At 37.6% G+C, this 24,369-nt stretch overlaps 1 protein-coding gene across 2 annotated transcripts; it reads left to right on the top strand.

Annotated features, from left to right (window-relative positions):
* Positions 1 to 1,352: 1,352 nt before the first annotated feature.
* On the top strand, positions 1,353 to 22,594 carry LOC120119692 (cation-chloride cotransporter 1-like). 2 transcript variants are annotated; one of them, XM_039139500.1, is made up of 14 exons: positions 1,353 to 1,668; positions 1,751 to 1,900; positions 2,065 to 2,143; positions 2,706 to 2,797; positions 3,822 to 3,936; positions 4,145 to 4,245; positions 4,402 to 4,463; positions 4,620 to 4,844; positions 5,093 to 5,207; positions 5,852 to 6,046; positions 6,173 to 6,573; positions 6,707 to 6,868; positions 7,000 to 8,130; positions 22,526 to 22,594. In XM_039139500.1, exons 1-13 carry the CDS (start codon positions 1,511 to 1,513, stop codon positions 8,088 to 8,090), a joined length of 2,946 nt encoding a protein of 981 aa, XP_038995431.1. In that variant the 5' UTR covers positions 1,353 to 1,510; the 3' UTR covers positions 8,091 to 8,130; positions 22,526 to 22,594. The 2 variants fall into 2 exon arrangements, with proteins under 2 accessions (XP_038995431.1, XP_038995430.1); XM_039139499.1 differs by lacking the exon at positions 22,526 to 22,594 and having other exon boundaries at positions 7,000 to 8,379.
* Positions 22,595 to 24,369: the final 1,775 nt, after the last annotated feature.

Raw genomic sequence — 24,369 nt, 5'->3', positions numbered from 1 at the left:
TCAATCTAGATCTCTAAAGGTTTTTTCGTTCAAATTTTTTTATGTTATTACAAAAAAAATTAACAATTTAAAATTTTTAATACAAACTTCGAGCCAAAATTATTTATATTTAAAATAAATTTTAAATTTATCTAAAATCACAAAAAAAAAATTAACAATTTAAAATTTTTAATACCAAACTTCATTACGAGCCATTGTTGGTCACCCCTACTGCTAGCATTGCCATCGATCAATCACCCAACCATCGTTGTGGTCATTGTTCGTCAAATCCAAAAATCAATCTTTACACTCAAGCCTGCAACTAGTTGCGTCGAACTTCTTCATCGATGCTAATAATTTGTCAAACTATAATTTCATATGAGTTTCTTAAATTCTCAAACAATACTTGAAGTTAATTTTAAGTGTTTAAATATTTTTTTCGCTTAAAGTAAATGTTTAATGTTTTCGATATTACTCTTTAAGTGCATACATCGTCATGCTCACTAATTTTTTTTATTTGACATGTGTCATGTTTATAAATTTTAAAATTTTTTATTTAAAAAAAACTAAACTTTTTCTGAAATTATAAAAAACCCTTCAAAATATAAAAAATTCTTAATTTCATCTCATTTCCATTGTCGGCCGCTGCCAACCGACTGATACTCCAACGATGAGCGATCACACGAACATTCACTAATCGAACCCTCATGTTTCACACAATGATTACAGTAAAAAATGGACAATTACATAGGTGACGACTCTGATTAGATGATTCCAACAAAAGATCATAATTCATTCTACTGTATATTGAAATCTGATGAGAAGTGGCTAATAGTAAAGGAAAATGATTAAGGAACATCAAAGAAAATCGATGTAGGTAAAAGAGTTTAAAGCTAGGGTTTTGATAGCTTTGGGGATTTTTAGATTTAATAAAATTTTGATTTTTTTTAAATAAATTATACTTTTAAGATTTTTATTTTAAAATTAAAATTTTAAAATTATGCAAATATGACACGCATTAAATAACAATAGAATTTAACTATTGTAGTAGACCAAACATTAAAAGAATAACATGTAAATGTTAAATATATACTCTATGAACGATTTTTTTTTAAATACCTTAAATTAAAAAATATATATATATATAATTAAACCGTAAGAATTTTGAACAAAAAAACGTGGGTGGCGGGGGGGGGGGGGAACATGAACGATTACGGTAAGAATTGACGTAGAAAACATGAAGAATTGAAGGCATAAATATTTTAGCTCGACTTTAAAAGACTTGAAAAATGAAGTTTCGTCTTCATTTCCAGTCATAGTTTGTTTCTTCAGCCACATTTAAATAATTTTTTCATAGAAAAAGTAAAAACGCCTCCATCCCCATCCCCTTAACACAAATATAATCACAGATCTGCTGCTGCAGCAGCATTGCTCCTAGTTTATATCTTTTCATAGTTGCCCATTTCACTTTTGGATCTCTCAATAAAACGAATTAGATCTACAATATACACTCCCAAATTGAAATCCAAAAATGGACAACGGAGATCTAGAAGGTGGCGGCGGAGACTTGCCCTTTCATGGAAAAGGCGGCCGCAGATATAGCCCGGTGGGACCTCACGATCGCGCGGTTCTCGAGATGTCCTCCATGGATCCTGGATCTTCCTCCTCCGACCCCAAATCTTCTGTCAAGTAATTCCCCCTTCTCTTTCTCTTTTCCCGAGAGTGTTTTTCCTTCTTTAATCATATTCGATAATCATCTATATATTGACAGGAAAAATAATGTAGGAACGCTAGGGAACTTGGATTCAGATGGAATTGAAGGTTCGAATCCGGAAAATGGTGGAGCCAATGGTCTCTACCGTGAAAATAAATTGGAATTGTTTGGTTTTGAATCTCTTGTGAGTATTCTTGGTCTCAAAAGGTAGGTTTTCATTAGTGCTTGCTTTCTCATTTTTCGCTCAATGATTGGATGATGCTTGCTTCATTACTAATGGATAATTTTCGATTGCTGGAGAAGTTTACAATTTACATTACACCCGAATTTTTGAACTTATGATTATTGTCTGTTTTTGACTTGTTTTCCAGTATGACAGGAGAGCAAATTCCTGCAGTCTCCAGCCCTAGAGATGGTGGAGATGTTTCCATTACCAGCGGTCAACCAAAGGTAAGCGCTCCTTTTGCTTTACCATGATTGATTACGGTTATACTGCTCTTCTTTTTTGGCATTGTGTTTCATCAACTTCAATGTTGTTTTGTTGAGTGAAAGAATATAAGCTATAAGACATGGATAAAATAAGGGATATATTGAAAAATATGGTTTAGTATGCTATTACCCTGTTATTAGTTTTTGAGTTTTTCTGATTCATAGTATGATGAAAGAACGATAAGGTACTAATTTAATATCCTTCCTGCTAGGCATATATGTGAATCTTGTCCAAATTCAAAATATAGTTAATGGAGTATTTAAAAAATTCATTTATGTAGGATGTTGAAGCTAGGAACTGGTGCCCACGTTTAATTTCCTTGAATTTCTGTCAATTATGTTTGTCTCAGTTGAAATGCTAGCAATTATTGATAAATTTTGTCTATGTGCAACAGCTTTATGAAATACTATGCAACGTATCAGATTATTTTTTGTTTCCTTGTCCTCTTTCTTAACTAAACATAAGAAACTGTACTTTTCATCCTACTCATGCTGTTCCATGTTCTGTGCATATATCATGCAGCCTTCTGATGTGAAAATGGGTACAATGATGGGGGTCTTTGTCCCATGCCTGCAAAGTATTTTGGGTATTATCTACTATATCCGTTTTTCTTGGTAAGTCTTATCTCTTTCGATGTTTATTTTTTGATTTCTGCACCTATTATTATGTCTTATCATGTATGTTTGTCATGGGCTAGAACCCTCATATTGCCTCAGGAACAAGGCACAAAAGAGAAAAAGAAAGAACTAGCCTAAGTAATGTAAAGCACAATTTTGTTTATGTGCAAATCTTTTTATTGTGTGTTTGTATGTACATATATATGTGTATACACTTATAGTAAACTTTATGTATATAAACCTTAAGAGGTACACTAAACTCAAAAGTATGGTCTAGTTTATCTACAAAACATTCTATTTTTTATTGGTCAATATGCATGATTTCCTTATTGCAGGGGCGGAGTTATACAATTTATTTTGAGGTGTCAAATTTAAAAAAAAATATTTTGAGGTGTTAACAAATTTATTTTGGGGTGTCAAATTTAAAAAAAAAATATTTTAAAGTGTTAATTTGTAAATTTCAAAAATATGACACCCTCACATGTAGCTGGCTCTGCCAGTGCCTTATGGCCCGTGTCTTTTTTTGAATACTCAAATATTGAGAAGTATAGAGTTTGATACTATCCTTTTCTTACTAAGATATTAAAAAGAACTTGATTAGGCGGGCTTTTTCCATTCCTATTGCCTTAAAAAAGGCCCACCAGACGTGCCTGTTCAAATGGGCCTCATCCAAAAGGATATGGAGCACTTTTATTCTCTAATGCTAAGACACAAGGTGCAGGCATGCCAAAATGCACACCTTGACAACACTGATGCGCAAAACTGTATGTACTAAAGTAAATTGAATGCATGCTTTGTTTCGAATAGATGGTGCTGGTTTAAAATTTTAAGCTGAGCTTCTTTTGCAAGAAAATGAATTTCACAAAACATTGTCGTGTTATTTTTTATTAATGCTGTAAGAAAAGTGTTTCAGTAGAGGAAAAAAGTATATTCTTATTTTATGCCCTTGAACTGGAACAATAAAGTAAAATAGTTAGATTTGATCATTTTTGTTGCTAAGGTTCATTTATGTGAATTGCAGGATTGTTGGCATGGGCGGCATTGGCGAGTCACTTCTGCTGGTATCACTTTGTGGTCTGTGTACTTTCTTGACAGGAATATCATTGAGTGCTATTGCAACCAATGGTGCTATGAAGGTATACATTCTTTATAATTATATATATCCTTGACAGTCATTTTAAGTTCTCATGCGACTCATATTTAAGAGATTGTGATGTCTTAAGCCAATAATCTACTATGGAGTTGGATTCTATTGTTGAATGTTGTGTTGCCTTGTTTTTGGAGATTTCTTTCACTATATAATTGGGTGGTGAATTTAGTGATTTTCTTGTTTATTACTGCTAGGGTGGTGGTCCATATTATCTCATTGGTCGTGCCCTTGGTCCTGAGGTTGGAGTTAGCATTGGATTATGTTTCTTTCTTGGCAATGCAGTTGCGGGAGCTCTGTGAGTGTATCTTCTTGTCCTTTTCTTTTTTATGACTATTTTCTGCATAGCTCACAGTGAATTCTGGTACCTTGATAGCATAATGTGTTATGTATTTAACAACAGCCAACTCATGCTAATACTAGTATCTTCTTGTGCTTCTGGTTTTGGTTATAGTTATGTTTTGGGAGCTGTAGAAACCTTTCTAAAAGCTCTTCCTTCTGCTGGAATTTTTACCGGTATGGATTGATTACTATCAACAGCACAATTGCTGGTAACTTTGTTCTTTACCACACACAGTGGTTCTTGGTAGCAATTGTCATGATATAGATTTAAATCCGTTGAAAAGAATTTTGTACCAATTCATTTCTAATATTCTCTTGCTTGTAATGTAGAGACCACTACAAAGGTCAATGGCACGGTGTCGGAACCTATACAAATTATAAGTACACATGACTTGCAAATTTATGGGATTGTTGTGACTATTATACTTTGCTTTATTGTGTTTGGTGGGGTGAAAATGATCAACACGGTTGCCCCTGCTTTCCTTATACCCGTTTTATTCTCAATATTTTGCATATTCATCGGGATTTTTACGGCAAGAAAGGATGATCCTGCATGTAAGTGTTTTCTCTCTCTCTCCCTCCTCCCTCTTTCCCTCTCATTTTGCCACAGAAAACTTGTAAAGTTGGTACGGTATGTCTGAACATAACAGTGTCATATTGGTTGTTGCAAGTCATATGCCATTGCTCAGAATCAATCTGAATTTTCTCCTTTGTTGCATGTGCATGTTTTCCTTGTCATTTTCTGTCCTTTACCTTGATTTATGTGGATATGTGAAACATTTTGCTTTTGATGTTTGATACAGCTGGAGTTACGGGCTTGACTTTAGAAAGCTTTAAAGATAACTGGAGTTCAGATTATCAGAATACAAACAATGCTGGTATCCCTGATGCTGAAGGAGATGTGCACTGGAACTTCCAGTAAGAATCTCTAAGGCTCCTAGCATTGTAATTATTATAGTTTAAAGTGCTTGCATTATGATAGTTCATGATCAAAGGCTGAGATTCTACATCTGGAGGACTATTTTTAGACAAACTTTCACCAATGAGTACACTTTCGCCTATTTGTATTGGAACTTGTATGATATTGGAGGTCTGGAGGAAAACAATGATCCTAAGCTTAATTGATAGCCAGACCCCTGATGCTGAAGGAGATGTGCACTGGAACTTCCAGTAAGAATCTCTAAGGCTCCTAGCATTGTAATTATTATAGTTTAAAGTGCTTGCATTATGATAGTTCATGATCAAAGGCTGAGATTCTACATCTGGAGGACTATTTTTAGACAAACTTTCACCAATGAGTACACTTTCGCCTATTTGTATTGGAACTTGTATGATATTGGAGGTCTGGAGGAAAACAATGATCCTAAGCTTAATTGATAGCCAGACTGCTGGTCCAAAATATCTCTCCCTCCACCTTTCTAACTATCAAAAGAAAAGAAATGTTGTTCCCCTACTATTTAGTGTTGATCTTCATTAACCAAGATTTATCTGAAGCCTGATGTGATGGATTTATTTTTTTTCTTTCATGGAATTTCTAACTCCTTATTTGTATGTTTCTTCAGTGCTTTGGTCGGTCTCTTTTTTCCAGCTGTAACAGGAATCATGGCTGGTTCAAATCGATCTGCCTCACTTAAAGACACCCAGCGTTCTATCCCGATTGGCACGTTGGCTGCCACACTTGCCACTACTGGTCTATATTTAGTTTCTGTCTTACTTTTTGGAGCTGTTGCCACCAGAGACAAGCTTTTGACTGACAGGTATCATATTTTCTAATCTCACACAAATTCTCCTTTGACTCTGCTGGTAATGTTTCCCATGTGCATTCTTTTATTTATGATTTAAGGTTTAGGAATTATTGTAATGCTAAACCACTTTTGATGCAGGCTACTTACGGCTACAGTTGCTTGGCCTTTTCCGGCTATCATTCATATTGGAATTATTCTTTCAACTTTAGGTGCAGCACTTCAAAGCTTGACTGGTGCCCCTCGCCTCCTTGCAGCAATAAGCAACGATGATATTCTTCCTGTTCTCAATTACTTCAAAGTTGGAGACGGGAGTGAGCCTTATTTGGCTACCCTCTTTACTGCCTTTATCTGTATGGGTTGTGTGATTATTGGGAATTTGGATCTTATCACACCAACTGTAACCATGTTTTTCCTTCTGTGCTACTCTGGCGTGAACTTGTCCTGTTTCCTTCTGGACCTTCTAGATGCTCCTAGTTGGCGTCCTCGATGGAAATTTCACCACTGGAGCTTCTCTCTCCTTGGAGCATCACTTTGTATTGGTATCCTTCATTGTGTGCAAGCAATCTAGTTTTCTGACATTTTGTGCGCTGTATAGATGAAATCCCCCCTGTATATTAGCATGTTTTATTTTGCATGGGAAACTGAGGCTCACAACTGTTCTCTTTCCTGCAGTGATTATGTTCTTGATCTCATGGTCATTCACTGTAGTGTCTCTGGCCCTTGCCAGCCTCATATATTATTATGTGAGCATTAAAGGAAAAGCTGGGGACTGGGGAGATGGTTTCAAAAGTGCTTATTTTCAACTAGCCCTTCGCAGTCTTAGATCTCTGGGAGGTACATCGTATAATCTGTGTATCTTTAGCAATTGCATTTCTGCGTCTATATTCATGCTCTACTAGTATTTTATACATATTGACACAAGTATTGCCTCTTCTGTTCCTGTTGACCTATCATTTTGTTTGCAGCTAACCAAGTTCATCCAAAGAATTGGTATCCCATTCCTCTTGTATTCTGCCGGCCTTGGGGTATGCTGCCGGAGAATGTACCTTGTCATCCAAAACTTGCCGACTTTGCCAACTGCATGAAGAAGAAAGGCCGTGGAATGTCCATATTTATCAATATACTAGATGGGGACTATCATGACCGTGCTGAAGATGCCAAGGCTGCCTGCAAGCAACTTGATACCTACATTAATTACAAGAACTGTGAAGGTGTTGCAGAAATAGTTGTGGCGCCTAATATGACCGAAGGCTTCCGTGGAATTGTGCAGACCATGGGTCTCGGCAACCTTAAGCCCAATATTGTAGTGATGCGATATCCAGAAATATGGCGTCGTGAGAACCTACAAGAAATCCCATCCATATTTGTTGGTATAATCAATGACTGTATTGTTGCAAACAAGGCAGTTGTCATTGTCAAGGGCCTTGACGAATGGCCCAATGAGTATCAAAGGCAATATGGTACCATTGATTTGTATTGGATTGTGAGAGATGGCGGTCTCATGCTTCTTCTGTCACAACTTCTTCTTACAAAAGAGAGCTTCGAGAGTTGTAAGATTCAGGTCTTCTGCATCGCGGAAGAGGATACAGATGCAGAGTGCCTCAAGGCTGATGTGAAGAAGTTCCTATACGATCTTCGGATGCAGGCTGAAGTGATTGTTATCACGATCAAGTCATGGGATGTGCAACTGGAGGGTGGATCTCAACCAGATGAGTCAATGGAGGCACTTACTGCCGCTCAGCAACGGGTGTCTGATTACTTGGCAGAGATAAAGGCAACAGCAAAGAAAGAAGGGACACCATTGATGGCTGATGGAAAGCCTGTAATTGTGAATGAGCAACAAGTAGAGAAGTTTCTTTATACAACATTGAAGTTGAATTCAACGATATTAAAGTATTCTAGAATGGCTGCAGTTGTGCTCGTAAGCTTACCGCCACCTCCAATCAGCCACCCAGCTTACTGCTACATGGAATACATGGATTTGTTGGTCGATAATGTGCCCAGACTTTTGATGGTAAGAGGGTATCGTAGAGATGTTGTAACTTTATTCACATAGTTTCTGGTGTAGATGCTCGTTTTGTCCGAGCTTATAGCAGGTTAGACAATTCGAATCAAGCCCAACATGATATTTAATCCAACACGTGCTCAGTTGGATTAGGCCACTAAGACAGGCAGTTTTGAGCAGGAAAAGAGGGAACAGTTTGTAGAGAGTGGGGGGTATTTTGAGTTATCAAAAAACTGTAAATGGAGGGGGAGGTCAGTTTTTTTTAACTACTGGAAACCATCAGAAAGGGGATACTTCACGGGGACAGAACCAAAAAAAGAAAAGGGGGAGAGAACAAATAAAACAGGGAGGAAAGGATTGTAATTTTTTTTTCGCAACTATTGGAGAGCAATAGAATACGGTATCCCAGTTTTTATTTGATTCACCATTTTTGATGAACAACACATCATTATCGTAAAAAATAAAAATAAAACACCAACAAGAGCAATCAACAGAAAAAGAGACAGCAACCAATCGAAAACAGTGAAATCAAAGGATCTTCTTCCCCTTCATTTTTTCATACAGAGCTACAACAGATTTCTTTTTCGTTTTCCCTTAAGCAAGGTAAGTATTAAAACTCGTTTTTGTATATGAGGTATTTCTTTATATATAAAAAATCAGTGGAAATTTCTTGAGATATTCGATTTATTTTAAGTTCTAGTGCATGGTTATGTGAGTGTTTTGAAATATAAGTAAAATAAGGGAGGAAGTAGGGTCGATTTGGGTTAGCTTTTACCTCTATAGTTGTCGTGAGTGTTGGATTAGGAGGGCTCGAGCTTCATCGAGGGTTGCGAAAGCGTGGTGGTCTGCCGAGCATCGACGAGCTGTGGGATCTTGGTGTACATCCACCGTTCGTGAAGGGAGATAATCATAGAAGAGAGCAAGATGGCCATGGCAGCCGTTCGGTCGAATGGAAGAGAAGTAGAGAGGAAAGAAAGAGGAAAAACGGCCGAGGGTTAGGTTTAGTATGAGTTTAGGATTAGGTTTAGTTTAAAGTAGGTTTTATGTTAGGTTATTAGGGCTAATTACTTTAAGGTCACTGCGTATGCCGTTGATTTCCATTTTGGTCCTGAAGCCGAGTATTGTTTGCTTCGTAATTTGGTCTTTAACTTTTATGCACATTTGATTTTAGTCCTAAATGCTAGGGTATTTATTTTCTCTTGTTTGCATATTCGGTCTTCTAGTTTTGCATGTTCTATTTTAGTCCATTTTGTGTGTTTAATTGAATTTTGCAATGATTGTGATTCTGGCTCATTACTTTAAAAAGTTTCTATTTTGACCCCATTATTTATTCAAGTTAATATCTTGTATTTTTACGTTTGGTATGTAATTATGTGAATATTTTTATTTTCGTCCATAGATTTAAATTTTAAATACTTTAGTCATAATTTAGACTTTTTAAATTAATTCTTTAAATTTAAATTTATTTTAATATAGTCCATTCTTAGATTTGTTTTTAAGTTAGTTGTTTATATCTACTTTGCATGTTATGCGAATGATTTATGGTGACCCACATGCCATCATTCTTTTTATGATTTGTATGATAGCCTCACCTGCATAACTCAACATATTCATAATCGAATTAAGGGTAATACACTTTTAATTTAAAATTGTTTTAAGTGGGCAGTCATAACTGATTTGAGGTCCGCTTTTAATTATTTTAAAATAAAAGTGTATCCCGAAAGTGAAACAAAAAAAAATTGATTCATCACCTAAAATTTGGGAACGAGAGAAAAAGAAATGTTCGTTTATTTAAATATATCGAGAAAAGGTTGTTATATCTTTAAGATCTGGTCTCGATATTTGTAAATAATCGAACATTCTTTATCTTTCTAAAACGACTTGGTAATTTTAATTTAATTATTTTGAGTATTTTTGAATATTATAAAATTCACATTTTTGTTGTTTTACGGGATCAAAAATTAAATTAAATTCGAATTTATAAAGTTCATTGCAAAGACGTTAATTAATCGGCTAGGTACCGATTTAGGGCGTTGTGGGGGTGTTAATCCTTCCCCGCACGTAACCGACTCCCAAACTCGGATTTTGGTAACGCAGACCTCAATTTGTTGTTTTAATTAAAATTAATTTTTATTTAAAATAACAAGCATTTTTGGGTGCCCAATCACACCCTAATCAAAGATTGGTGGCGACTCTTTGAACTGTATTTTTTTTCGATCATAAAGGAAATCCAAAATTTTTCGAAACGAGAGGTTTTCAAATCACATTTGTTTTTAAATTAAAAATCAATTGAAAGAGGTAAATTAAAAATTAATATGGCTTTTAAAATCTCACCTTCTTTCACCTTTAAGAAAAAAATCGTTTCGACAGCTTGGCGACTCCGCTGGGGACATTTTTTTAGAGAGTCAAGCCGATAGTCGAGTAATTAATTGTCTTTGCAATTGAAAATTTCAAATTCGTTTTAATTTGATTTTTGATCCATTGTTTGGTTTTTAATAATTTTTGTTTGTTTGTATTTTGGTTTTTTAATTTAATTCGATTAACAATTAAATAGTTGTACTGATCTGTTTGCTAATGGTTTCAGAATAATTGTGTTTTGGGATTTGATTTTCAGTGTTTTTATTGTTTGTTTTTCGCTTTTCCTCACACACTGCACAGTTGCATTTTCATGACATGAGCTAAAACCCCGCTCCGTCCTAATTAAGTAGGAGTGAGAGACTATGCCCTCGTGTGGTTTTCACCTCCGCATGGGATAGTGGATCGCTCCTGGAGCTCATGCCTTATGGTCCTCGTGATGGTAATCACCTCCGCATGGACATAAGGAGGTGTGTTCCCTCGAAATTGAACTCGATCCCCTAAAGCCTATGATGGGCCAGGATTGAGGGTTCGGCAGCCTAAGGGGGCACCGGCAAGGACAATTCGAGAACCTATTACTTTAGAACCGAACCCATCATATAGTGAATATAGAGCCCGAACTTAGGTTGAGCCAAACCCGAGCCTTAAGAATCCCGTGAGGAGGGTACACAAGGAAAAGCTTTTTTGAGTCATTTATTTTCGTTTTTTCGAATAAATGCATGCGAATTAGATATCATGCGGTTAGGTTTATTTTTCGAACATGCATGCGAATTAGATATCATGCGGTTAGGTTTATTTTTCGAACATGTATGCGAATTAGATATCATGCGGTTAGGTTTATTTTTCGAACATGTATGCGAATTAGAGATCATGCAGTTAGGTTTTTGTGAATAACGAGGCATGGGGTAGATATCATGTTGGGTAGGATCTGATAAAGCATGATTGGTTAGTCAGCATATGTGGGTAGGATTTTTGAACAAATTATTATCCTGAATTAATTGCTTCATGTTTACTAACCGATCTTTTGTTGTTTTTGCCTTGTTTCTTTTCTGTTTTGCATTGCATTATCCATTACATGGTGTTGATTTGGGATCGATGTCCATATAGAAGGCCAGTAATATGGAACGAATGGTTCAGAAAGAGGTTGAGGATAATGTAGATGTTCTGAGGTGGTCGGAACAGTCCCAATTGACCAATGGAGACAGCGTAATGCCTGGATATGTGTCGGAGTTATTTGGTTACACTCACATCAACGTACGTCAGAATGATCTGAGTGAGCTAAGAGAGATATGGGGAAGATGGGAAGCAGTCGATAAAGAGATGTTTTATCAGTTGTACGGTGATATTCCCTATCTTCTGGATGTTCCTATTGACCGAAATCTGTTTAGAGCATTGGCGCAGTTCTGGAATCCAGCTTATAGTTGTTTCACATTTGGTAGAGTAGACTTGACACCAACAACAGAGGAGTATCAAGCTTTGGTCCGTTGTCCGAGGTCCCAAATGGATAGAATATATACCAAGCTGCCAGTCACTCCTTCATTTAAGAAGAAATTGCTATTGATGACCGGAATGAGTGAAGATTGGGTAGTCAGAAACATTAAGAAGAAAGGAGACAGCGAGTGCATTTCTTGGGCTGCTCTGAAAGAAGTAATTGCTCATCATCCTGATAAGAGAAAGAAGTTGGACTTGTTTGCTTTAGGGATTTATGGGCTCGTTATTTTTCCAAAAGTGTTAGGATATGTAGACGTATCAGTCGTTGACTTGTTTGAAAGATTAGACAAGCGTGTGGATCCAATTCCAGCTATTCTAGCTGAGACGTTCCGGTCTTTGAGTTCTTGTAGGCGCGAGGGAGAAGGACGCTTTATAGGATGTGCGCCTTTGCTGCTAGTGTGGATTCTGAATCATTTTAAACATGTTGAAAGAGCACCAGGACGAGTGTTTCTAGAGGGGTTTTCGCCTTTGAAAGATTTTCTTTCTAAAGAGTGGCCTGGGGGTTTTACTGAAGAAAAATGGATGGTCATCTTCAAGGATATCAGAGATGGAGATATTTTGTGGCGAGCTTCGTGGAATACCTCTTCGGATATACTTTACCAATGTGGAGAGCGAGATTTGGTTCCTTTGTCAGGTATATGGGGTTCTGTTGGGTATGCACCGCTACTAGTTTCCAGACAGTATGGATCGAGGCAGTTCATTCCAGCCACGTGGGACTTGTTAGGATCGGATTTTGCATTCAAAGGAGATCAGTATAAGGGTAAAGTTAAAGGGGTTACTGAGTCCTGGAAGCAAACTCGTCGTATGAATCTGTTCAATTATGATCTCGAGTTATCTCAAGAGTACGAGCAGTGGAGAAGCGGTCGAGTAAATGACAATATCCCGATGGTGAATCCTGAAAATATTCAGCCGGTGGAAGAACAGTTGAGAGTGGTGCCATCTCCATTAGAGTTAGCTAAGCGCGATTTCGAAGCAGAACGAAGACAATGGAGAATGACTTTACAGAAGCTAGAAGATGAAGTGTATCAAAAGGGATTGGAGATTGACATTCAGAAGAGTAGAGCAGATCGAATTGAAAAAGTAGAGAGGCAACTTCGGCTGGATTTTGACGATCTTCGGTCAACTTATTTGTGATATGTTTCAACTTTGTAATTGAACATCGTTCTAATATAAAGAGTTGTTCTAAGGAGTCGTTCCAGGATCAACACCCTGCATTTTGCATATGCATTTTTAATGCATTTAATTTTTGCATTGCATTTTATTCATTCATAATCATATATTTTATATTCATTAATAAATATCAGCGATAACAAAATGACTCTGTGACAGAGTAATACTGGAAAATCCCAAGTATATCTACAGAACCAGGAAGAAAGTTATAGAAGACAAACTTGCCCAAATTGAGAAGACTCAGTTGGATTTACAAGATAATATCAAGAAAATGCAAGAAGATATGATGAATGCCCAAAAGGAGATGTTTGCCATGTTTGCGAGTATGTTGGAATGAAGAAATCCAGAACATGGGAAAAGCCCTATGCCAGAAGGTGTAACTGAAGACCCACTTCATCATCCAGGGTTAACCCCAGAACAATCTCAGAATGTTCAAGTGACCCCTGTTCATGTCGGGAAGGTGCACATTAATCCAGTCGGTGCTTCTGTTAACGTACAGCCTGGATCTAGTTCGTATCAGGAAGAACATCAATATCATCAAGTTCCGGACCTTGATGAAGAAGCCAAGAAGGACCAAAACAATCTGTTGGAAGAGAAATGGAAGCAGTTAGAAAGAGAGGTCAGAGCCATGAAGGAAGATACCAGTGTCTATGGATTCGACGCAAAGGAGTTAAGTCTAGTTCCTGATCTGGTCTTGCCTCCAAAGTTTAAAGTTCCTGACTTTGAGAAGTTTGATGGTACTAGGTTTCCCTCTGCGCATATCACAATGTTTTGTAGGAAGATGACCGGATACATAGGGGACGATCAATTGTTGATACACTGCTTTCAGGAAAGCTTAACTGGCTTGGCAATCCGATGGTATAACCAGCTGATTAGAGCTAATATTAAATCGTGGAAAGACTTGGCTAAGTCCTTTCTTGAGCAATACAAACATGTGAAGGATGTTAGGCCCAACAGGATGATGTTGCAAGGAATGGAAAAGAAGTCTAACGAAAGTTTTAGACAATATGCTCAAAGATGGAGAGATGTAGCAGTGCAAGTCCACCCGCCATTGGAAGAGGAGGAAACAAATATGCTTTTTGTCAACACCTTAAAGGCTCCTTTTTTCTCGCATCTTATCGGTAATCCTTATCGAAATTTTGCTGACGTAGTTACGGCGGGAGAAATGATTGAAATGGCTGTTAAGAGTGGGAAGCTCGAAGGAGGAGAGTCTAGTAAGAGACCACCAACGAGGAAAAAGGAAAACGAAGTCAGTAATGTGAGGCAGTACGATTCTAATAACATCACTGTTTCCCGTCCTCAAGGAGCAGGGTCGTCAACACAAAATGATAATAGACAATGGGCAAGGGACCAGAGGAGAGAGAGGCCTCAATTTGACCCCATCCCGATGACTTATAAGGAATTGTTTCAGATTTTGTATGATCGGCATGTGGTTTCACCATATCACGTGACACCAATGCAACCTCCTTTTCCAAAATGGTATGATGCTAGTGCTCAGTGTGAGTACCATGCAGGGAACCCTGGGCATTCCATTGAGAATTGTACTGCTTTTAAGAAGGTTGTCCAAGCTTTGAGAACGAGGAATGTCATCAACTTTGGTGACAGTGAGCAGCCAAATATAGCTCAGAATCCGTTGCCAAGCCATGCAGGGGCAAGAGTTAATGCGATTACTGAAGAGAAAGGAAAGAGAATTGTAAGGAATATTGGTGAGGTGGTATCACCCATGAGTTGGGTGTGGTGCCAGATGGTCAAGGTAGGATTGTTGAAACCCAGTTTGATGGGTGAACAGTTTAACAGTGGAGAGGTGTGTCAGTATCATAACAGTGAAGGACACAGTATTCAGCAATGTCCTGACTTCCTATCTTTGGTACAAGACATGATGGACCGTAAAGAAATTGAGTTCTTTAGAGAGATTGCTGAAAAAGAGGAAGCGGAAGTTTGCGCTTCAGAAGGATCGTCTAAAGGGGTATACAATGCCAGTTGTCCCCTAATTATTACTCCCAAAAATCGAATTGCTGAGAAGGTAGCCCCGAAAGTGGTTATTACACCTCCATCTCCATTCCCATATCGGGATAATAAAACAAGTGCCTTGGAGATATGATTGCCAGATGGGAGATGTAACAAAAGAGAATGAGGAAGTAGATGAGGTGGGACGCTTTACTAGAAGTGGTAGGTGTTATTCTCTTAATCCACCTAAAGAGTCTGAGAAGAAGGTTGCAGTTGATAAAGGGAAAAAAGTGGATGTGCAGATAGAAGAGGATAAGCCTGTTATTAATGAACCAGTAACCGAGAGTGAAGCGGTAGAATTTTTGAAGTTTCTGAAACACAGTGAATACAGTGTTGTGGAACAGTTACACAAGTTGCCTGCCCGTATTTCTGTTTTATCATTACTTTTGAGTTCAGAGGCCCATAGGAATGCTCTGTTAAAGGTTTTGAACCAGACTTTTGTTCCGAAAGAGTTGCCCATTGAAAAATTGGATCGGTTAGTTTCCAATATACAAGCTGATAATTTTTTATCTTTTTCTGAGGATGAGATCCCTTCTGGGATGATTGGTAGTCAGAAGGCTTTGCACATTACAGTTAAATGTAAAGGGCATGTGTTGTCCCGGGTCTTGGTTGATAATGGTTCAGCTTTGAATGTGATGCCCTTAGTGACTCTGAAGAAACTTCCATTAGATAATACACTTATGAGAACCTGCCAAAGTGTGGTTCGAGCTTTCGATGGGACTAAAAGAGAAGTGTTGGGCAAGATTGATGTTCCTCTGAATATTGGTCCAGCAACTTATGAAGTAGAATTTCTCGTAATGGACATTATGCCTACGTACAATTGTTTGTTGGGAAGGCCTTGGATTCATAAGGCCGGTGCAGTTCCGTCCACATTACACCAGAGACTGAAATTTGTGATTGATGGAAGGTTGGTATGTATTCATGCTGAAGAGGACATTATTGCTTCTGTTTCTACTACTGCTCCGTATATTGAAGTTGATGAGCAATCCGTCGAGTGTTCTTTCAGATCGTTGGAGTTTGTCAATGCTACGTTTGTGGCCGAAGGCAAGAAGATACCAATGCCTCGATTGTCAAACACTACCAAGATGGGGCTTAAATTGACTCTTGGAAGAGGAGCAAAAGTTGGAAAGGGTTTAGGCCGACAGTTGCAAGGACCGGTGAATCCCATATGCCCTATTACTAAAAGATCGATTTGGTTTAGGATATCAGCCACTTCGAGGGATAATGAGGGGAATTAAGAAGGGCCAAGAATCAGAAAGGCCAGATTGGCTGGTGAAGACCTTAGCTGGGAACCCATGACCTTCCCGCCGTTGAGTAGCATTTTCATGTCTGGGGGGCATATGTTTCAAGGGAATTCAAGGAACACTGAGACGATGTTGAGAATGCCTTGGGAGATTTAGGCATTAATGTATAACTGATGATGATCCGAGGAAATGAAGCTATGGGCATTTATCCTGCACAACCGGCTTCGTGTTGAACAATTGGACCGCGGAAGAATTGCCTGTAGTTTACAAATCTGTTACAGAGTAATGCACTGACTTTCTCCCTGTTGTTCATACCCTGGGCAATAGGTGATTTTATGTAAAGGGTTAAGCTGTTTGTTTTTTCTTGCTTTCAATAAAAGATGCATTTTGTTAGTTCCAAATGGCAAACATTTTCCCATTTCATTCATTCATTCTTTTTGTATTATATGTATGTATTTATTTCTTTCTATTTATTTATATGGGAAAGATCCTCCCATATGTATATATGTTATATATCTTCTCTTTCATTATTTTTTTCAGGAGCTCAGATATCATAATATGAATGCTAATGACTCTGACCCGGAGATTGATTTCGAAAGCCTATATGTCAAGGGGAGTCGAGGATTGTGATGATGATGAAGGATGTGAACTACCTTCTGAATTGCTGAAAATGGTGGAGAATGAAGATAAGCAGATTCTACCTCATAAAGAGTCTACTGAGATTTGAATTTGGGACAGATGAGGATAAGGGAAGTAAGATTGGTACCACTCTGTCAGTTGGAGGTCAACATGATTTGATAGAATTGCTTCAAGAATACAAGAATGTGTTTGCTTTGGTCATACGAAATATGCCGGGTTTAGATACAGAGTTTGTTCACAAACTGCCAATAAAGCCTGAATGTAAACTGGTACAACAAAAACTGAGAAGAATGAGACCTAAGATGCACTCAAGATTAAAGAGGAAGTGAAAAACAATTTGATGACGGGTTTCTTAAGTGGCCAAATACCTGAATGGGTAGCTAATATTGTCCCAGTACCAAAGAAGGATGGGAAAGTTCGAATGTGTGTTGACTACAGGGATCTCAACCGAGCTAGTCCAAAAGATAATTTTCCTTTGCCACATAGACACCTATGGATAATACTGCTGGAAATTCTTTGTTCTCTTTTATGGATGGTTTCTCTAGCTATAATCAATTAAGATGAACCCTGAATATGGAAAAAACGACATTTGTTACCATGGGGGAACGTTTTGCTATAAAGTAATGCCGTTTGGACTCAAGAATGCAGGGCAACATATCAAAGGGCCATGGTGACGTTTTTCACGACATGATGCATAAAGAGATATAAGTTATGTCGATGATATGATAGTCAAGCCAAGACAGAGGAAGAACATATTGTGAATTTGAGAAAGCTTTTTAAAAGACTAAGATGCCAACTAAAACTCAACCCAAATAAATGTACTTTTGGGTGACATCTGGAAAATTGTTGGGTTTCGTAGTAAGCCAAAAAGGAATTGAAATAGACCCAGATAAGTAAAGGCTATTCAAGACTTGCCAGCCCCACGAACACAAAAAGAAGTCAGAGGATTTTTGGGGAGATTGAATTATATAGCTCGGTTTATTTCACAGCTGACGGAAAAGTGTGATCCCATATTCCGCCTTCTTCGCAAGAATAACTCAGGGGAATGGAGTGAAGAATGTCAAAGAGCTTTTGAAACAGTGAAGAGATATTTGTCGAGCACTCCATTTAGCGCCAACCCATCTCAGGCAAACCCTTGATTCTTTATTTGTCAGTTTATGAAATTCAATGGGATGCGTGCTGGGGCAACGTGACCAAACTGAAGAAAGAAAGGGCTATTTATTATCTCAGCAAGAAGTTCACTGAATGTGAGACAAGATACTCACCCATTGAAAAGTTGTGTTGCGCTTTAGTATGGGCTCCCGAAGGCTTAGGCAATATATGTTGTATCATACTACTTGGCTTATATCCAGCTTGATCCCTTGAAATATCTAATGGGTGTGCCTGCATTATCTGGAAGATTAGCTCATTGGCAGATCTTATTGTCCGAATTTGACATCCAGTACGTAAACCAGACGGCAATTAACGGAAGTGCTATAGCGGAATTCATTGCAAGTTTCGGAAGAATGAGTCGTTGAGCTTTGATTTCCCAGATGAAGATTAATGGCTATTTCGGTAGAAGAAGCAGTTGCATCCACTAGTAATATTGGAAGTTGAACTTCGATGGTGCTTCAAATGCCATGGGACATGGAATCGGGGCAATTTTGGTCTCACCAGAGGGAGAGCATTATCCTTTCACCAGTCGGCTTAATTTTGATTGTACTAACAATATGGCTGAGTATAAAGCTTGTGTTCTGGGTCTTAGAGCTGCTGTTGAACGCAAAGTAAAAATGCTCAAGGTGTATGGAGATTCAGCTTTGGTAATATACCAGCTCAGAGGAGAACGGGAGACAAAAGATCCCAAGCTTGTAGAATACCGTAAGTTGGTTATGGAGTGTTTGAAATTGAAGAACTTTCAATTACCTCCCCAGAGAAGAGAATCAAATGGCAGATGCCTTAGCCACACTGGCAGCGGCATTTAAGATGAGCGAGCATTCAAATATGATGCCCATTGAAATGAAGGCTTATGAGTATCCAGCCCATTGTTTTAATATTGAAGAAGAAGAAGATGGAAACCCTTGGTATTATGATATCTTTCAATATATAAGGTATCAGAGTTATCCAGAACAGGCTACTGAGAATGATAAGAGAACCATTAGAAGAATGGCATCAGGTATGTGCTTGATGTGAGACCCTATACAAGAAAAGTCTGGATCAGGTCTTGTTAAATGTGTGGATGCGAAAGCCAAATTGATTCTTGAAGAAGTGCATGGGAATATGTGTACCCATGCTAATGGGCATGTTATGGCTAGGCAGATTATGAGATTTGGGTATTATTGGTCAACTATAGAAACAGACTGTATCAATTATGCCCGAAAATGTCACAAATGTCAGATTTATGGAGATAGGATACATACTCCTCCTCATCCGTTGCACGTAATGACAGCGCCGTGGCCATTCTCAATGTGGGGCATGGATATTATTGGACAAATTTCACCCAAAGCTTCAAATGGTCATCGTTTCATTCTGGTAGCCATAGATTACTTCACCAAGTGGGTAGAAGCGGCTTCTTACGCAAATGTTACCCAGTCTACAATATGCAAATTCTTGAAGAAGGAGATCATTTGTAGATATGGTTTTCCCGAGAGGATTATCTCTGATAATGCGTTGAATTTAAATAATAAGATGATGGACTCGGTCTGTAAACAGTTTAAAATAAAGCATCATAATTCCACCACTTATCGCCCAAAGATGAATGGGGCAGTAGAGGCGGCCAATAAGAACATCAAAAGGCTCATAGAGAAAATGACTGAGACCTATAAGGATTGGCATGAGAAGTTGCCCTTTGCTCTGTTTTGCTTATCGAACTTCAGTACGGACTTCAACTGGGGCAACTCCGTTTTCTTGGTTTATGGGATGGAAGCTGTCTTACCTATGAGGTGGAAATTCCCTCACTTCGGATTTTGTCAGAGGTAAAGCTTGATGAGGCAGAATGGGTCTAAGCTAGGTATGACCAGTTGAATTTGATTGAAGAAAAGAGATTGAAAGCTATTTTTCATGGTCAGATGTACCAAAAACGTATGATACGGGCACATGGTAAGAAGTTCGCCTTCGAGAATTCCATGAGGGGATTTGGTGCTTAAAAGGATTTGCCTATTCAGAAAGATTACAGAGGAAAATGGATGCCCAATTGGGAAGGACCTTATGTTGTCAAGAAGGCCTTTTCTGGGGGAGCTCTAGTCCTAACTGAAATGGACGGATCATAATTACCATATCTAGTGAATTCCGACGCTGTTAAGAGATATTTTGCTTGAAGAAGAAATAAAAGAGAAAAATGAGAAAAAACAAAAATGATGGAAAAAACAAAAAGAAAGAAAAAGAAGAAAAGGGAAAAGGGAAAAGGGAAAAGGGAAAAGGGAAGAAAAAATGAAAAATGAAAAAAGAGAAAAATGAAAAAAGAGAAATAAAAGGAGGGTTCAAGATGAAAACCCGAAAAGGGCGTCTTGGAACCAAAGGAGGTCTCAAGTTGAAAACCCGCAAAGGGCGACTTGAGTTGAATTTGAAATTCAAAATTCGCGCATGGTGGAGGTTCTGAATCAATTTTGGAAGTGGAAAGAGCTCCTAATATGGATGGTAACAATGACTGTTGGTGATCAAGGATGAGACTAAAGATTAATGAGTCTCGATGAAAACAACCAGGAGAAAAATTGAATGCATATGAGATTCGATACTAGTTTAGGGCATCCAATGATGAGATTTGGGAGTTTAGAAGTAGCTTCATACTCTTAAGCATCATAATTTTGGAGATCCTTCTGACAGAAGCTACACTCGAGATATTCTAACGGCGTGCCAGTTCAAAAGCATTTGCATTATTGATATTTGAAGACACCTACTCTTTTGTTCTTTTACTGTTTCCAGTTAAAAGTTTGCCATTTAGTTGCCTAAAATTCTCTGTATTTATATAAATAAAGAGATTTATTTTCTTGTCCGTTTCCCTTTTGTAAGTATCTTATTTTGAAAGGTTAAAACATATAGCTTAACTTGAAGTACATGAGATCATTTAGTATTATTGTGCAAAAGGTTTTGGAGAATGCAGGTATTCTGAAGTTGGCAATGGTTTAAACATTTGAGCTTGTGTGGTTACGGGAAAATGAAATCTTGAAGTTCGTAGAAAATTTCAGCCATTAAAAGATGACCCTAAGAGATTGTTGTTTGTCGAGAAGTTGGTCAGGGATACTGGCGGATTTCAAGAAAAGAAAGAGTCAAGGTTCTGTTAAGGCGAGAGATATGAAATTGAGATTGTCAACTGGGGTGAACTGATCAAACGTTCTGTGCCCAAGATGAAGCCGAGTTCCATCGAGATCAAAAGGAGATAGAGTTCCTTCAAAGAAGAAAACGCATTGAATTGCATAATTGCATACATTTTAGGCATGAGTAGGATCATGGCATTCATAATCGCATGATGGCTTAAATATCTACAGGTTTCCCAGGGATAGTTGAAGATTGAAGATATGAAAGCATCGAGATGAAGATAACTGGTCTTGAGATTTTGACAAGAATGATGTTTATACGAAAATTGAGTCAAAGCAGATTCAAATATTCAATGGCTCCAGACAAGTTTTCACGATGGAGATGGATTTTCAAAAAATTTATCAACTTCTAAATTTTTTAGTATAATATTTTTCAAATATACATTCATGATGAATAATGTTTGATTTTCAGGTTTGACCTTTGAAGCAAATCATCTATAAGCCTTCACGAAAGAGTAGTGAAGCAAATTCGTTTGTTGAAGATTGAGTCCTATACTCTCTGAAAGAATAGGGAGCGGACAAGTTCGTTGAAGATTGAGTCCTATACTCTCTGAATGAATAGGGAGCGGACAAGTTCGTTGAAGATTGAGTCCTATACTCTCTAAATGAATAGGGAGCGGACAAGTTCGTTGAAGATTGAGTCCTATACTCTCTGAAGAAATAGGGAGCGGACAAGTTCGTTGAAGATTGTTCGAGTTCTATACTCTCTGAAGGAATAGAGAGCGGACCCGTTTTATGAAGATTGCTCGAGTCCTATACTCTCTGAAGGAATAGGGAGCGGACAAGTTCGTTGAAGATTGAGTCCTATACTCTCTGAATGAATAGGGAGCGTACAAGTTTGTTGAAGATTGTTCGAGTTCTATACTCTCTGAAGGAATAGAGAGCGGACCCGTTTCATGAAGATTGTTCGAGTTCTATACTCTCTGAAGGAATAGAGAGCGGACACGTTTGTTGAAGATTGTTCGAGTTCTATACTCTCTGAAGGAATAGAGAGCGGACCCGTTTTATGAAGATTGTTCGAGTTCTATACTCCCTGAATGAATAGGGAGCAGACACGTTTGCTGAAGATTGTTCGAGTCTTATACTCCCTGAACGAATAGGGAGAAAACTCGTTATTCGAAGATTTTTCAAGTCTTGCTTATCCTGAAGTAGCAGAGAAGCGGATTAATCTTTTGAAGTTCTAATGGTCGGACAAACTTGATCATCTATTGATCTTTGCTCTATTCTCGTTGCACGACAATGAGCAAAGAGGGGCAGCTGTAGATGCTCATTTTGTCCGAGCATATAGCAGGTTAGACAATTCGAATCAAGCCCAACATGATATTTAATCCAACACGTGCTCAGTTGGATTAGGCCACTAAGACAGGCAGTTTTGAGCAGGAAAAGAGAGGGAACGGTTTGTAGAGAGTGGGGGGTATTTTGAGTTATCAAAAAACTGTAAATGGAGGGGGAGGTCAGTTTTTTTAACTACTGGAAACCATCAGAAAGGGGATACTTCACGGGGACAGAACCAAAAAAAGAAAAAGGGGAGAGAACAAATAAAACAGGGAGGAAAGGATTGTAATTTTTTTTCGCAACTATTGGAGAGCAATAGAATACGGTATCCCAGTTTTTATTTGATTCACCATTTCTGATGAACAACACATCATTATCGTAAAAAATAAAAATAAAACACCAACAAGAGCAATCAACAGAAAAAGAGACAGCAACCAATCGAAAACAGTGAAATCAAAGGATCTTCTTCCCCTTCATTTTTTCATACAGAGCTACAACATATTTCTTTTTCGTTTTCCCTTAAGCAAGGTAAGTATTAAAACTCGTTTTTGTATATGAGGTATTTCTTTATATATAAAAAACCAGTGGAAATTTCTTGAGATATTCGATTTATTTTAAGTTCTAGTGCATGGTTATGTGAGTGTTTTGAAATATAAGTAAAATAAGGGAGGAAGTAGGGTCGATTTGGGTTAGCTTTTACCTCTATAGTTGTCGTGAGTGTTGGATTAGGAGGGCTCGGGCTTCATCGAGGGTTGCGAAAGCGTGGTGGTCTGCCGAGCATCGACGAGCTGTGGGATCTTGGTGTACATCCACCGTTTGTGAAGGGAGATAATCATAGAAGAGAGCAAGATGGCCATGGCAGCCGTTCGGTCGAATGGAAGAGAAGTAGAGAGGAAAGAAATAGGAAAAACGGCTGAGGGTTAGGTTTAGTATGAGTTTAGGATTAGGTTTAGTTTAAAGTAGGTTTTATGTTAGGTTATTAGGGCTAATTACTTTAAGGTCACTGCGTATGCCGTTGATTTCCATTTTGGTCCTGAAGCCGAGTATTGTTTGCTTCGTAATTTGGTCTTTAACTTTTATGCACATTTGATTTTAGTCCTAAATGCTAGGGTATTTATTTTCTCTTGTTTGCATATTCGGTCTTCTAGTTTTGCATGTTCTATTTTAGTCCATTTTGTGTGTTTAATTGAATTTTGCAATGATTGTGATTCTGGCTCATTACTTTAAAAAGTTTCTATTTTGACCCCATTATTTATTCAAGTTAATATCTTGTATTTTTACGTTTGGTATGTAATTATGTGAATATTTTTATTTTCGTCCATAGATTTAAATTTTAAATACTTTAGTCATAATTTAGACTTTTTAAATTAATTCTTTAAATTTAAATTTATTTTAATATAGTCCATTCTTAGATTTGTTTTTAAGTTAGTTGTTTATATCTACTTTGCATGTTATGCGAATGATTTATGGTGACCCACATGCCATCATTCTTTGTATGATTTGTATGATAGTCTCACCTGCATAACTCGACATACTCATAATCGAATTAAGGGTAATACACTTTTAATTTAAAATTGTTTTAAGTGGGCAGTCATAACTGATTTGAGGTCCGCTTTTAATGATTTTAAAATAAAAGTGTATCCCGAAAGTGAAACCAAAAAAAATTGATTCATCACCTAAAATTTGGGAACGAGAGAAAAAGAAATGTTCGTTTATTTAAATATATCGAGAAAAGGTTGTTATATCTTTAAGATCTGGTCTCGATATTTGTAAATAATCGAACATTCTTTATCTTTCTAAAACGACTTGGTAATTTTAATTTAATTATTTTGAGTATTTTTGAATATTATAAAATTCACT

Source organism: Hibiscus syriacus, unplaced genomic scaffold (assembly GCF_006381635.1).
Source record: "Hibiscus syriacus cultivar Baekdansim isolate YM2019G1 unplaced genomic scaffold, ASM638163v2 tig00110332_pilon, whole genome shotgun sequence".
Taxonomy (NCBI): domain Eukaryota; kingdom Viridiplantae; phylum Streptophyta; class Magnoliopsida; order Malvales; family Malvaceae; genus Hibiscus; species Hibiscus syriacus.
Note: the sequence above shows the minus strand (reverse complement) of the source record. Positions and strands in the feature narration are given on the sequence as shown.